Source organism: Lipotes vexillifer, unplaced genomic scaffold, assembly GCF_000442215.2.
Source record: "Lipotes vexillifer unplaced genomic scaffold, Lipotes_vexillifer_v1.1 scaffold440, whole genome shotgun sequence".
Classification (NCBI taxonomy): domain Eukaryota; kingdom Metazoa; phylum Chordata; class Mammalia; order Artiodactyla; family Lipotidae; genus Lipotes; species Lipotes vexillifer.
This window is the reverse complement of record NW_006778543.1, coordinates 440,565-454,449: the sequence shown is the minus strand read 5'-3', so window position 1 is coordinate 454,449 and position 13,885 is coordinate 440,565. Positions and strand designations below refer to the sequence as shown.

General features: G+C 45.3%; 1 protein-coding gene across 1 annotated transcript in view; it reads right to left on the bottom strand.

The window, feature by feature from the left end:
* The window catches only part of SNTB1 (syntrophin beta 1), a 225,136-nt gene extending 212,934 nt beyond the window's left edge, over positions 1 to 12,202 (bottom strand). The window contains exon 1 of the mRNA XM_007451661.1: positions 11,359 to 12,202. Within this exon, the coding sequence (XP_007451723.1) occupies positions 11,359 to 11,932 (574 nt within the window). The 5' untranslated portion in view covers positions 11,933 to 12,202. The remainder of the gene's footprint in view (positions 1 to 11,358) is intronic.
* Positions 12,203 to 13,885: the final 1,683 nt, after the last annotated feature.

The following is a 13,885-nucleotide window of genomic DNA, read 5'->3' as shown; positions in this document are numbered from 1 at the left end:
TGGCGCAGTGGTTGAGTCCGCCTGCCGATGCAGGGGACACGGGTTCGTGCCCCGGTCCGGGAGGATCCCACATGCTGCGGAGCGGCTGGGCCCGTGAGCCATGGCCGCTGAGCCTGCGCGTCCGGAGCCTGTGCTCCGCAACGGGAGAGGCCGCAACAGTGAGAGGCCCGCGTACCGCAAAAAAAAAAAAAGAAAAAAGAAAATTTCCAGCAAAAAGAAATAGTTCACACATAAAAGAAAGCGAACGAGAATGGCCTAAGACTTCTCACTAGCAACCCTGAAAACTGCTGAGGGAAAATGACTGCTACCTCAGACCACCACAATCAAAGGACCAACCCAGTGAAAAAACAGATTAAAGATATTATCACATATTTACCTCCCAAACATTCTCAGAAAGCCACTGAAGAATGTGCTCCAGGGCTTCCCTGGTGGCGCAGTGGTTGAGAGTCTGGCTGACGATGCAGGGGACGCAGGTTCGTGCCCCGGCCGGGAAGATCCCACATGCCGCGGAGTGGCTGGGTCCGTGAGCCATGGCCGCTGAGCCATGGCCGCTGAGCCTGCGCGTCCGGAGCCTGTGCTCCGCAACAGGAGAGGCCACAGCGGTGAGAGGCCCGCGTACCGCAAAAAAAAAAAAAAGGGCTCCAGCAAAACTAGGGAGTAAACAAAAAATGAAGGTGATAGTAGATCCAGGAAAACAGACACAGGATAAAGCCAAGGGCAACCTGAGGAAGATGGCCACACACCAGGCCAAGACAGAACCAGTCCAGAGTGGCAGGGCTCCAGGAGAAAAATAAACAGAATGGGTGGATTATTTGATATGTGTGAAAATCTGAAAAAAAATATTGCTAGAAATTTGATACATTAGTGCTGCATTTGGGAAAAAAAATTGAGCTACGCATAAGAAAACTAAGCAAATGGAAAAAAAAGAAAAGCTGTTAGTAACTGCAAAAGACCTGATCATAGAATATTACTTGGTTGGAAAATGGAGCAATACTGACATTATCATAATTTTATAAACAGAGACTGATTTAGTCAATAATGGCTAAATCTGATATATCAAGAAATAGCAGTAATAGGCATATTATTCAGAATATTAGAATATATATTCCAGTATGTAAAAAAAAGTATTCCAATATTCTAAATCATATGCCCATACTGCTATTAGAATATTCTAAATAATATGCCTATACTGTTATATATTCTAATACTCTGGGGAACAGGAGAGAAGATATGGGGGAGGGTAGGCGAAGGAATGCTATAAACATGTAGTATTTTGATTTACACAAATTCTAAAAATGAGGTAGAGAACAGAGGACAGTATATGGATATCGCAAGCAAAAAAGAAAAATCATTAACCTTGATTTTCATTGCAGATGAAGGACATTTCAGATGAAAGTATTTGAAATGCAGGGCCCCAGATAGCCATGTAATTACCTATATTTTAAATTTACTTTGCTTATGTAATCCTACTCTCAAGTCACCTTTTCTGTGAAGCATTCCTTTCCACTTCATATATCCTTAGTACCTTCAGATATTCCATAAGTTCTGTTACAACATTTACTCCTTTATAATTTTTTATTATTATTAGTATAGAACTTATTGTAATTTACATAAATGTAGTTTATTACTCTACACCTGTCTCCCCTCTGGGCTGTTCTATTTTAGAACAGGAATGTCAGCTCATCCCTCTACAGATTTTTGCTTCAATCTACCAACAAGGTGCCACCTTACAAACATTAAAAGAAAAATTATTTTAATAAATAGTTGTGTAACAATTTTACACCATACCCCATCAATTCAAACTGCCCATTTCTTTTCATATTTTATCATCTTTGATTTGGGGGATGGGCCTTAAAATCTCTGAAGGTGTGGATGGAAACCAAGTTCTTGCAGAGAGTATTTATAATTTCTCCTATCATTCATCGGGGGCCCTCTCTATCTGAAAACACTTTAGATTAGATTATCTGCCTAAGTACTTTTTAAAACTCACACTGACATTGTATATTCAGACCTAAATATTTATTAGAACCAACCTGCAATTCAAAATTATTGGAGATATATTCTTCCTTCCTTCTACCAGTACCAAATTTGAAATGAGTGCCTTTGTTGTCCCTTTTTGTGTGATGCGTTTATTTTTCATTTATTCCTGCATTGAAGGCATAGCCCTTTGGTGTCCTAATTTTATGCAGGTAACCTATCAGACTTCCCATCTTAGACAGTTTTTTCTTTCTTAAGGGTACATAAACAATGACATATCTTCCACTGGATGGTCTCTTGGAGACCACGAAACACAGTACTAAATAATAGAATAAAAAACTGAAGTATATTTCCGACTTAGTAATGATTATATAAATATTTTACATTTTTTGTAAAAGAAATATTTGGGTTTCTTTGGGTTAATAAGATCTCCACATTCCTATAATTACTAGAAAAAATTTTAAAGAGTTTTGAATTTTGCTGTGTAGGTTAAATCCCTACTTGCCTACTGTTCCTTCACAAAACACTCTGCATGTTCCTGCATATCAGCATTTTAAGACACAGTTCACATTTGCCCACTAAAAGCCACAGCACCCTACGCTGTGGTTTGGTTGATGGAAAGCATCTGATGCGACTAAAAATCATCAGTGAAATACACCCTTGTGGGATCACAATTCACCCCTGCAAGGCAAACGAACTCTCCTAAGCCATCACTTACATCATTTGGTTCCCTAACATGGCAAATCCCAAGCTGTCCCTTGTGCCCCCAAAAAGGCTTTATAGAACATATGATTGAACCCTTCATTTAACTTATAGGATTGAACCCTCTATCCAAAAATAATACTTAGATAAGCATGAGACCTGACATATTACACAGTTAGTAATTATTTAGTGCAGACTGCGGTTCCAGGCAATGAGCTAACCACTTTACATACATAATCACTCTACTCCTTACAATGAACCCACTGATTAAGAAATTGAAGCTTTTAATTAAGGGACTTGCACTAGATCACACAGGGAGAAAGAGGTAGCTTGCAAATTCAAGCCCAGACAAAATAAATCCAAGGCCCACCCTCTGAACCATTGTCTTTTACCACTTTGAAAAAAAAACAAAATTTCTGCAAGGAAGAAACAAGAGCAGTTTGAACAGCAATGCAAACAAACTGGACATGTCAACTGCAGTCATCCTCAGCAACCCGTTAAATTTTAGACAGAGCCTCCCACATTCATGAGCATGCTAAGAACGATGCTTCAGTCCACAGGGAGGAGCAGTTTTTAAAAGTACTGAGCTAAAGTATTGGTCATCCTTTTAAGATCCATGATAATCATTATTAATCATGAACCTGTCCATCTTGTCTATTCTGCGCTGGGAATGTGGCTCATTTGTGCGGGTCTGTTAGGATATTTACTTTGTGGTGCACATTATATATTTTCTTTTAAGTCTCACTCTGCAGGCCAGAGCTAAAGGCAAGCATTATTATAGATCAAAGCCAGTGAAGTGGGTAATGAGGTTTGGTACGTAAAACACCTGTTATAAATACGGGGGGAAATTCTGGCTTTTCTTTAACACTAACTGCTTTGAAATGCATCATCTGAAGTAGAATTCTTAGTAGGCCACTAGTTGCCAGAGAATAATTTCCCTTCGCCAAACAGAACACTGGTAGCTTTGGTTAGATGTCTTTCACAAGTGTGGAGCCATGTGCAGCGAGTTATTTTTATACATACTTCATGGGGTGACGGCTAAAATGCACCACTGAACAAGAAGAACATCCCCTACCCCGGCAGAAAGAAGGAATTGAAGGACCATTCTGATCATTCCGATCAGCTTCCCTTAAGGAACATGGTCTGAATTCGCAGGCTGATACATAAGCTTAAAAAAGAAACAATTAAAATATCTAAACAGAGAGTTTTCATCTCCTTGGGTAGAAAGCGTTCTTACTTATTCAGATGTGTAGGTCCCTGTGCCACAGTGGGGCAAAGGCAAAGTGGTTATAAATATAACACGAAAAGGATAATTAATTACATTTTCGGATCACTGTTAAAATCATGCCTGGCTCCTCTTTTGTGAACTGTCTTTCAAGACTGGTCTATGTTAAGTAAGTGCTTCCTAGGTTTATAAAGTCCCTTCTTTATTCCTCTTCTCTACAGGAAAAGGTAGAGTTTTCCTTATCGGATGCCAAATGTTTAACACCATAGTCCAACAGCAGGAGTGCTAGAGGATGGGAGTCATAAAAAAAGGGTCACTGCTAAATCCCCCAATTTTTTCTCTCCCTCCCTCCCTCCCTCCCTTCCTTCCATCTGTCCTTCCATTTTTTCCTTTTCTAACACATTTTAACAGCCTGATGTCTGCCGGGTACTATGCTATATATGCTATAGGGTCACAATCACCCTATTTGTCTTACTAATCTCAAGAACTTCACAATCAGCCTCAAATGCCCTAATTACTGTAAGGCCCCCAAAATCAGAGGCCAAGGCTTATTCCTCTGAGGCTTCTTTTGGTCCCCACACGATGTCTTGAGTTTGTGTAGTGCGCAGCAGAAGAGCTGATGGGGTGTTAGATAATCTGATTTCCAGCTCTGTCATTGACAGGTAACCTGGGACCAGTCACCTAACCCTCCTGTGCAAAAGGCAGATTGTAACACCTGTCCAAGCATCCACAAAGGGGTGACCTGGCGACAAAATCATAATGTGAGTAAAGCCCCTTTACAAACCTAAGCCTTACTCACGGAGTTGCCCCCAAGTATAATTCAGGGTCAAGTGGCCGTGTCCCAGGGCAGCTCTGGGTGGAAACAGGGAGCCAGCCATTTCACTAAAGCCCTGCCAACCTCATGCTAGAAGCACCGCCCTAGAGAGTGAGCGTCTTGAAATGTGAAACCGAGCGTGACATTTCCCTGCCTAAAACACTTCACCCTCAGAATGAAATCCAACTCTGTAACAAGGCTTACCAGCCTTGCCCCCTGCTCAATTCTCTGGTCTTTTTTCAGTCTTGCCTCTCATCAAGGTCTGAAGGTCACATTCTACCCGCTCAGCCACACTGGGCTACAGCTGACGGCCAAGCTCTTTTTTAGGCTGCCCTGAGGCATTTGCCTTCCCTAGCCCTAGAGGGGCTCAGCTGCCCTTCCCGTGGGAGACCACAGCATCCCATAAAACCCCGCATGTTGCCCTTTTCACTCCATCCTGTAGTTGCCTGCACGGTGCTGATCCGGTGCTGACCTGTGTCTGTCACTCAAATGTTGCTTCTTGAGGGCAATCCCCTAGTGGCGTGTGGCACATGGAAGACACGGAATAAATAACTCGTTAGAGGCATAAATAAATGAATGAATGAAGAACTCCTTTGCAATGAGGCAGGAAGTGACTCTTTACTGTGGTTCAGTATATTCATGAAGTTCTACCTGGGAACTCTGCACCATTATGTCTTCAGCAAACCACATGTGGTAGCAGAAAAATCATCCCTCCCCACCACCCCCTGAAAAGAAGATGCCTAGTCTCCAGATCCTGTGAATATGTTACCTTACATGGCAAAGGGGAATTAGGGTTGCAAATTGAATTAGGGTTGCTAAACATTAACTTTAAATGGGGAGATTATCCTGGATTATCTGGATGTGACCAATGTAATCACAAGGGGCCTTTAAAATGCAAGAAGGAGGTATAATAGAGGTTGGAGTGATTAGAGGTGAGACGGACTCAAACTGCTACCCCAGGCTTAATGGAAGGGAGACACGAGTCGAGGCATGAGTGGGCTCTAGAAGCTTCTGGAAAAGAGCCTCCGCAAAGGAATGCAGCCCGGCAGATACGCTGATTTTAGCTCAGTGAGATCTGCATCAGGCTTCTGACTTTAACAGACTTTAAGATAGTAAATGTGTGTTTTAATTTATCAGGGTTTCTAGTTATTTGTTACAGCCATAGTAGAAAACGAATATTTCAAACAAGAAAGTAGAAGAAAGACCTCATAAAGACAAATCATTCCACCTCTTGGAGCTTCACTTTGCTAAACAACAAGTTGAGGATAAGCATCCCTAGTCCGCTTATTTTATACAGCTGTTCATGAGGATCAAAGGCTTTAAGGCTTGTGCTTCAATCTCAGCCTCAGCATTTATTCACTGTGTTTCTTTGGCAAGTGGCTTAATTGATCTGGGCCTCAGTTTTCTTATCTGTAAAACAGACATACTGATAGCCTCAGGTTATTGTGAGATTCCACTGATTTAGTCCACGTAAAGTGCTAAGAACAGCATCTGGTACAAGGTAAATATTATATAAGTGTTAGGTACTATCACACGTGTAAAAAGAGTTTACAAAAGGTTAGGCATTATAAAGTGGTAAAAGTACAATTAGCATTCTTACAGAACACTGGTTCTTAAGAGGTTGGTTCTTGCCCTTCCCCAGTAGCAGGTCATAAACTTATGGAGGCATTTTAGAGGTCAAGGTGGGTCATGCTGGCATACAACTAGCATTTAGTGATAGCCGCCAGGTATCCAAGACACCTTGCAACATCTGAGCCAGTCCTTCACAGTGCAAGATTTTTCTAGATCCCAAGTGATACTACATACCCCTACCCATCTTCATTTGTAGCTATGCATCGATAGTAATTTTACATACAAGTCCTAGCATCTACCTCCTTCATTATGACCTCTGGTGTAGTTGTACCATGCAGTTATCTATTGAAACATATTTTTTATAATTCACTTCATTTCTCCATTTTTTCATTATTTTGATTTTAAATTTAAATTAGAGTTAGGTTATATTTATGAAGTTCATTTCATGATAATAAAAGGGGTGTTAGAAAGATTTGTTAATAAAAGTGTGTTGGGTCTGAATTTATAAGATTTGAAGTGAAATAACGTTTAGAGATGGCTTACCGCAGCTTTCTAGCTTTCCAATGAAGAAAATTAAGGTCCAAAGAAATAAAGTATATTGCAAAAAGTGTAATTATTAGTTAAAAGATAACTCAAGTTTCAAGATTCTAATTCCAGGGTTCTTGGGTATTCTTTAAGAATCTGTACATCCTAAATAAATTAATATTCTTTAAACTTCAAATTCTCATCCAATCCTGAGATTGTATGCCAGCAAAATCACTGCCCTTCCCTTGCACCCTGCCATCTCCCTGCCCCATCATCCCTCCTTCCACCACTGGAGAAAGTGATTATGAAAGTGACATTTTAGATGATCTCAACAGACAAGCATTCCTGGGAGTAGTACTGAGGGAGGAACTCTGATGAAGAAGGTTAATGCCAACAACTGTCTCTGACTTTCTCCTTTGCGTTTCTGTTTTTTCTAGTCTAGTTCCGTAAGTGACCTTTGTACCCAAGGATAATTCTGTCCACCCCTCACCTCCACTTCTGGAACATTCTGCACTCCTTGATCTCAACAAAGTTCTGAAGAAACTAATTTTATTGTCGCTTCAGTTACAAAAAGGTTGATATAGGCCAAATTATGATTTTACTATTAATATAAGGGCAAAAACCTCTTCCCCCACCCCCCCCTTCTGTACCCAAAGCTGCCAAAGATGTTTATGCAGGTATGCCCTGCCCAACTCCAGAGGGTGCACCCCTGGAGTTATGAGGTTGGATATCTGCATGGCTGAATGCAGGGTCCCTGTTCCCACCTCCCTAAAATGGGAAATGAGTTCACAGTGTGAAGATTTCTGATCTTAACTTTGATGCACGTTTGGTTTAACACTGACTTAACTGGCATAGTTTATTCACTCTTTAAGTCTGAATTGCAATTTAGTCTCTTTGCCTGCCATGTGTTTAATGATGGAGGCTCAGTCACATTGTAAATTTGGGCCATATCACAGCAGCTCCCTCTTGATAGCCAGACACTTGGTGATTAGGGCTTTGAGACTCAATCCTGTTTCCTGTCTCTCCCTTTTGAGTGGTCCACACAACTGCTGTTTCCTGCTCAAGGCTGTCCCAAGCATGTCAGCACGTTCGAGGAGTGGGGAAGGACATCTTGAGCCCAATAACTGATGAAGCTATAACTGATTCAAGCACGCAGTTGAAGCAGAAGCTCAGAGTATCAATTTCACCTGGAGGTTTTAAGCATGAGCTTTTAAGTCTGATAGACCCGGATGCCTTCTAGCTCTGGTGGTTTATGCAAATAACCTGCAAACTTTAAACTTGTGAAGTCTGTAAACTTTAGTTTCCCATCAGTAAAATTATCAACAGTAGCGCTAACCTCATGGGGTTACCAGAAGTGTACACGAACAAATATAAGTAAAACCCGGCACATATTAAGTGCTCAAGAGATGTTAGCTGTTGCTGTGATTCTCCTTTCCCAGAGCAAAGGTCTCCTAACATTACAGTTCTATAGTACAAAAACAACAAGACAACAACAAAAAACAGGATAAAAATTTAAAAATATAAACTCTAGTAAAGGAAAAGGTGTGTCCCTTAGAAGGGGCAATTTCATCTTCACCGAGAACTGTAAAAATAATCACAGCAGGCATTTGATACATTCTGTCCCGCCCCCCCTCCCCTGGCCTTTTTAAATTCTCAGAGTGCTCTTCCATACAGCAGCCCAGTAAGTAAGCATTTCTTTATTCTCATTTTTCAGAAAACACTGAGGCTCAGGGAGGTTGACATCCTTCTGTGGCAGAATCTAAGACTAGAATGCTGGCATTGAAAGTTGCTGGGCGGGGTTTCATTTCACAGGATGTACCATTAGTAGAGGCAGTCAGTCTCCACTAGGGGGCCCATGTCACGTAATGGGGGTCATATTGGCTGAGGCTGAGGGATGAAACTAGTCTCCAACCGCTCCCTCAAAAAACAAACCAAAAAAAGCAATCTAAATAGAAAACAGTGTCTTTGCCAGATAAATATATCTTTAATACATCTCCCTTAGCCCTCTGGTCCAACTAGATTACATCAGCAAAGACTTTCCTATGTAGAAATTCTGAAATCAAGATGGCATTTCAGTGCAATAGCAAGTAGATAGGTGATTTTATTTTATTAAACTTTTTTCAAGATTTTTTTTTTTGATGTGGACCATTTTTAGTCTTTATTGAAGTTGCTACAATATTGCTGCTGTTTTATGTTTTGGTTTTTTGGCTGTGAGGCATGTGGGATCTTACCTCCTAGACCAGGGATTGAACCTGCACACCCTGCATTGGAAGGCCAAGTCTTAACCACTGGACCGCCAGCTAAGTCCCGATAGGTGATTTTAAAAAGCCCTTCCTGTGGTTCTGAAAAGTCCCTTCAGCTGGGAATCCCTGTACTAGGCCAAGCTACAAAAGAGAGGTTGTGTGCTATTTGATTTGATGATACATGATCATTCCCACCTCATTTCGGTCCAATACTCTCAGAAGAAGAGACACTGTTTTTGGGGTGGGGGGGTGGGGGGGGAGAGGGTTTCTTGCTTATCTTAATAGCAGTCAATTTCTGAAAACTCAGGCTTGGAATAAGACTGCTGCCCGAAGCCCAGGTGGGTAGTGTTAGGGAAGCCCATAGGTCTGCCCCTAGAGGTCCTGCCTGGAACACACAACAATCCATTGTAAGAACGTTACCTTCAGAGATTTTTACAAAGCTCACGTTTCAGTTGCTGCACCAATAAAGTCAGACAACTGCTTGACTTTTTTTTCTTTGTCTAAGTTTATTTTAAACTGTAGCGAGTCACATTTTCTTCCTCTTTTGGGGTGAGAGATTTTTTTGTTTTGTTTTGTTTTTTTTACTTCTTTGCCAAATCACTATTCATTAAAGTGAAACTGAGGAGAAGAGACATAATGTAAGGCAGTGCCTGAAATAGAAGTGACCTGCCTTTGTGCCCCCTGATATTTTGCAGTAAATATTACAAGCCAAGCAGGTGTCCAGCCGTTTATAGTCCAAACTACACTTGCTCCAGATTCCACCTGCCCCTTGTCACAGAAGCCAACACACACCTGAATCAAGAAAACTTTTTTTGTTTACTTATGTTAACCATAAAGCCAAAGCAAATAGCCTTCCACTTTCTGGATCCTGGGTAGCAATCAAATATGAAGACATCACAAATCCTCTAGACAAATATGGGGGGCAGGGAAACGTGTATTCTAGGCCAGGAGGTGGGCCATGTACCAAAGAGTTGCATCAGCTGTTACAGGGAACAGCTGGTTTCCCAACTTCGAACTTTCTGGGTTTCACACACCAGCACCACAACTGATGAGCAGGAAATTGACTTAAGTTCTTAACTTAGGACTTAAATCAACCACCTGGTTTACAAGGTCTCAGTTGAAACATTGTTTCAATGGCCATGGGTTCATTTATTCGTTGACTCAGCAAGCATGTCACGGAGCTCAAGGGAGATGACCCATAACTAAATCAAAGACCCCAGATAACTCAATCTACACCAGGGAAAAGCTGGATAAATAGATATTTCCATGACATTAGTGCTGAAAGAGCTATGTACAAAGCAAGCTAAGGGGCAGAGTGGCAGGCATCAAGTGAAAAATGCAGCTGTAGTGGGAAAGGAGAATGCATCATCCCCTCACCACTGCCCTTCCGCCCCACGTAACATCCCACAGTCACAAAAGGGCACAAAACGGTGCTACCTATTCTGCTCACATTCGGTAACTAGGAGAATGGGGACATAAGATCTCAAGAGAGTAGTTTCTAAGACACCTCACACGCAGGGGAAACTGTTTACAAATGCAAAGTTGTCTCCACATCACTCCAAGGGGATGGAGGGGAAACACTGGGGGAAGATGCAGGCAGAAACACCACTTCACCAGCCCTCCACCGGAGCAACCTGGAATCCAGAGGGACCGGCCAAACACCTGGCAGCAGAAGTGAACTTTGGCATAAAACTGCACCTCACTTCCCAGCCCTGGGCACAGCTCCCGAGCCAGAAGCCCAGTTTCCAATTTGAAAGGAGGGAAGTCGGTAAGGGTGGTGGGAGTTCTAGCATTCACACGTTGCCACCCCTCTCTGGCCCCTTTGAGATTCAACCCTTTTTTTAGCTGGGCAGCCCAGGCTCCTGAGAAGAAAACTGTGCCAAAGCAGAAAACTGTCAGAGTTGCTATTACTCAGTGAGCTCGCTTCGGAACGCGGGCGCGTACACTTCATTGCCAGTTTCACTTCCAGCCCCTATACTACACAAGGATTTTGCGCGGATAAAAAATGAGACAACATCACTACGCCTCCGACCCGGTGCTCGGCACAGAGTAGGAGCTCAAGAAACCCTGCTCGCCTAGCCCTTTTCTACACCCCTGACAGATCAACGCCTGGGACGACCCTAGGGAGGGAACAAGTTGCCCCGAGGTGGGCAAAAGTTGTCAAAACTCCGCCAGCCGCGCGCTGCGGCCCCCTGGTGGGTGACAGCAAGCGGGTGGGTGTGAGGACGCGGCTGCGGTGGGGGCGGGGGGGGGGCATGCGCTGCGCATCCCGAGCGGCCTGCCCGGCGTTAACCCCTCACCTTCCAGCAGCACTTCCTTGCCAGCGCGCTTCAGCGCCTGCACCGCCTCGTCGTGCGTGGCGTCCCGCAGGTCGGCCCCGTTTACGGACAGGATGGCGTCCCCTACGTACAGGGCTTGAGTTTGGTCCGCCGCCAGCCCCTTGAAGATCTTGCTGATGAGGATGGGCATCTTGTTCTCCTTGCCCCCCTTGATGCTGATGCCCAGCCCGCCCAGCTCCTGCTTCAGCACCTTCACGCCACGCTTCTGGTTCGAGATGGACTCGGGGACCTGTTCGGGCAGGTCAGTGAAGGCGGTGCGGACCCCGGCGGGCGAGTCCGGGGGCTGCGCGCCGCCCGCGCCCGGGTGCCCCGCGCCGGCGCCCCTGCAGAACGAGCCATTGGTGGCGGTCCCGATGCCGTTGTACGCCGCAGCGCCCTCCTCGCAGCTCAGAACCAGGGCGTCCTCGCTCAAGTTCACCAGAACTTTGTGCCAGCGATCCCGCACCAAAACTTCCAGCAGCCCGCTCCGCTGCGCTCGGCCGCCTCCCCCGCCGGCCGGCCCGGCCGCCGCTGCCGCCGCCGCCGCTACCGCCATCTTTCCGGCATTCTTAAAATGCCATGTGATTGCAAAAGGGGGGAAAAGTGGGGAAGGGTTGCGGGGGGAGCGAGGAGAGCGCGCCCCGCAGGGAGGAGGCGGGACGCGGGACTCCACTCCGGGACTTCGCCAAAGCGCCCGGCGCGAGTTGGCAACCGCGGTGCGGCCGGTTCCCCCTGGCCTGATCCTGGGCGGGGTGGAGCAACCTAAAAGAAGGAGAGACAGAAACAGGAAAGGGGAAAAAAACAGCTGCCAGTGGCAAAACCCTAAACCGAGGGGAAGCCGCGTAACGGCTAAGCGCCGGCGCGGGTCGGTAGGGGGAGCCGCTCCCGGGGAAGGGCGGGGGCCCAGCGCCGGGCGGCCGCTCACCTGTTCCAGCCGCCGCAGCCTCGGCGGTCACACGCCGCGCGCCCGCTCGACCCTCCCCGCCTCCCTCCTCCGAGCGCACGTCGTCTCAGGGACAGCTTCCCCTCCACCCCGCCCCAGGCGTCTCTTCTCCACTCGCCCTTCTCCGCGGGCGCCCACACCGCACCTTGGCGTGGTCTGTGTGTCCTGCGTTGGTCCCCTCCCTGGATGCTTCCAAGCCCCCTCCCCTTTCACACCCTCTGTTGAATCGCCTCTCAGTCCTAACCCCCAGGGGTGTCTAGATTCTCTCTCTGGCTTCCTCAAAGCAAGTCTTGGCTTCTCCTGCTGAGTTCTTACCTATCTCTCCTTTCCGCAGGGACTGTCAGGTAGACTCAGGCAGAGGCCCTGGGTTCCCTGAGAGTCACGAGGGAAGGCTGTCCCAAGACCCCAAAATGAAACGTCAGCATAACCCGGGTGCGGGAAACTTCTTTTTAAATGCAGGACATTTTTCTGCCGGGGCTCTGGAGAGGTGTCTTTGCTGGCTGGGGTTTTCAGCAGGTCGCTGCCTGCCCCAGACCCCAGAGACAGATGTTCTTCCATTTCTAGCACATTATATGCTCTCTGCTTCTGACTATCTTTTTTTTTTCCCCCAGTGCCACCTAAATGCTTCCTGTGACATTCTCTTTCTTCCCAAGATCCAATATAGAAAGTCCACCATTTAAGAACTCAGTTGCAATGGACTGTCTCTCAAAAGCTCCTTTACGAGTGACATAGGTGGAGCTCTAGCTGCATTTTTCCTGGGAAATGATATTATAATCATTGGTTACCTTCCCAGGCCAATGCGGAAATGCCAACATAACCCATGTCTTAGATGAACCTCCCAGAACCCTCCTGGTCCTTGAACCTCTCAAGTTCTCCCCGACCCTAAGCAGGTCTCATGGAACTCTGGAAGTGTTTCACACTTCTCCTTTCCCTCCTTTTCCCTCCTCTCTCTGCCCTCTCTCCAAAAACCAAAACAAAATTTACAAATCTGAGAATTCCTAAAGGTAAACCCAACCCAGCAAGGTGTCAGGAGGAAAGAAATCTATTGAACACATTCCCACTGATGTGTATTATCATTGGAAGTTCTCTAACCCTTCCAGAATGACTCACACTTTTAATTGAGACTGTTTAAAAACCCAGACCCATCCGCAGAGATCGGGTGGTTGGTATTCCAGGCAGGGTCCCAGAATGGAATGGAAACATTTGCATTTTGTTTTTTGTTTTCTTTTTTTTTTTTTGAGGAAAAGAAGTCACTGCAGGTAGGTCAAGGGGAACGCTTAGATTTATACTTCTGCTTGTAGCATCCTTATTTCCTATATTTCTAACCCACCAGTGTTCCAAAAGCTGTTTATTCTTTCATGTAAAGGTACCCACGGCCGGGACAGCACAGGCGGCTCTACCGTTGGGTGGGAAAACCGTCTGGGGGCTGCCCTCTGCTTTAAAGGCTGAGGACTCACACACGTCGCTCTTCAGGAGCCTGAGTGCTGCCAAACGCACTGAGGTGGAGATAGGCACCAGGATGCCAGTGTGATGATTTAGAAATCAAAACAGATCGCCCTTGGACTG